The 1,989-nt window shown below is 43.6% G+C and overlaps 1 protein-coding gene across 1 annotated transcript; it reads left to right on the top strand.

Annotated features, from left to right (window-relative positions):
• Positions 1–874: 874 nt before the first annotated feature.
• On the top strand, positions 875–1,983 carry LOC119342674 (putative disease resistance RPP13-like protein 1; the record flags this gene model as incomplete). Its single annotated transcript, XM_037614114.1, has 3 exons — positions 875–982; positions 1,099–1,180; positions 1,307–1,983. A coding segment is annotated over exon 3 (595 nt), but the record flags the coding sequence as incomplete, so codon positions are not given.
• Between the last annotated feature and the right edge of the window lie 6 nt (positions 1,984–1,989).

Here is a 1,989-nt window from a genome sequence, read left to right as displayed (position 1 = left end):
TCAGTCTTGTCTAGTATCCAAATTCTTTTTGTTATGCCCTGAAGAGAATCCTTTTGACGGAAATCTGGTGTCTTAGTTTCCCATGGTGGGCTTGACTAACAGGCATGCTTTCCTCTTCTCTGCTTGTAATTAAGTGGGCAAAGCAGGAAATTACAGGAAAGTTAACGTCCATTAAGTAGGGTGGGTCGTGCAAATGGCAGTAATTAAGTCGGTAAAGCAGGAAAATACATGGAATTGTGGGTCCACAAAGTAGGTTCGTGCTTAATTAATTGGTGGGTAAAGTACACGAAGGTGCGCGCCCATTTTGATGACATTCATACTTGCTTTAGCTTTACCTCTCTTTTTTGGTATTCGCCTTTGATTATTTGTAATTGTGCACTAGCAACATTGATAATGACTCCTCAGAGACATCAGGGTAGACTGCTTGTTTTTCTTTTAGTGAATAGGTAGGGTACCACCCACCATAATTAGTTAGAAAACTTTTAGCCGGTTACCAGACTAATGTTAAATTGATGAATTAGACAGGCCTACAAGGACAGAGATGTCTTCGAGAAACCATACATATGAATTGTTACAGTATGATGAATGGGTCGACCGTATCTACAGAGCCAAGGCAGATAAACAGGGCACTGCAGAATGTCTAGATGCATCACACTGCAGAAGACATGTGCTGTGTGTGTCCACATTGGTTACTGATTACTCTCTCCGTCTCATAATATAAGAGCGTGTCAAAACCTCTCTTATATTATGGGACGGAGGGAATAGTTTATTAGCAAGTCCAGCTCAGCTCAGCTTAAAAAAAGGGCAAGTAGTTGGATGGATCGGCTCTGTTATTTCCTCCTTGACCTGCTGTTTGGGGATTTCTGCCTCCGCACATTCCCTTGCAGCACAACATTATTAGCTCCTACCATGTTCCTCTCCTGAAAACTTGCCTCGTCTCTGCGCCGGCTCCTACAACTCTGCTTCTCACTTCACCATCTGTGTAATCTCACCACTATGTTCTCATATGTTATCCTATACAAATCTGGATGTGGGGTTTTGCTTGTTCCTCCGTTGTTGCAACCAGCTAATTTGTCTTTTGATTTCCCACTCCAACAGGTGTTCATCCATTCTTATGCTCATTGGTTGTTTCTACCTCTGATCCGGAATACTTTCAATTGCTCGTCCATCGATTATTCAGGTCATTCTGCCCTCTCAAAATAGTATTCTTAGTCTTTGCCATCGTCTACTGATCTACCACTAGGTTTCTGTTTTCATATCACTATTGCAGCTGGCTAATTTATCCCATGATTTACTACTTCAACAGATTTTTCATCCGTCACTGTGTCAAGAAACAATTCCAGTGCTATCTTCATTTATTCAGACCAAAAAATAAACCCCGCAACCTAATGGAAGTGGCGTTAGCTAGCACTGCGTTAAGCGTTAGCTTAAAATTGGCCGCATCACCGGTCTTGAAGAAGCTTCTTACTGATGCTTCATTGTATCTTGGAGTGGACATGGCGCGTGAGCTCCATGAACTGGAGACCACTATTTTGCCACAGTTCGAGCTCGTGATTGAAGCAGCAGACAAGGGAAACCATAGACCCAAGTTGGACAAATGGCTCCAGGAACTCAAAGAAGCATTCTATCTGGCCGAAGACTTGCTGGATGACCATGAGTACAACCTCCTCAAGCTCAGAGCAAAGGGGAAAGATTCCTTGCTGGCCAATGCCTCCTCAATCAGCAACACTTTGATGAAGCCTCTGCGTGCTGCATCAAGCAGGCTCTCCAATCTGAGCTCTGAGAACAGAAAGCTACTTCACCACCTGAATGAACTAAAGGCTACCCTGGCGAAAGCCAAGGACTTCCGTCAACTTCTCTGCTTACCAGTTGGTTATAGTGCAGAGAGCTCCAGCATATCATCAACTATTGTTCCTGAGACTACATCACTGCCACCTTTGAAGGTGATTGGTCGTGGCGAGGACCGCGATCATATAATAGAGTGTCTTA

The sequence above is a fragment of the Triticum dicoccoides genome, unplaced genomic scaffold, assembly GCF_002162155.2.
Source record: "Triticum dicoccoides isolate Atlit2015 ecotype Zavitan unplaced genomic scaffold, WEW_v2.0 scaffold100722, whole genome shotgun sequence".
Taxonomy (NCBI): Eukaryota; Viridiplantae; Streptophyta; class Magnoliopsida; order Poales; family Poaceae; genus Triticum; species Triticum dicoccoides.
Note: the sequence above shows the minus strand (reverse complement) of the source record. Positions and strands in the feature narration are given on the sequence as shown.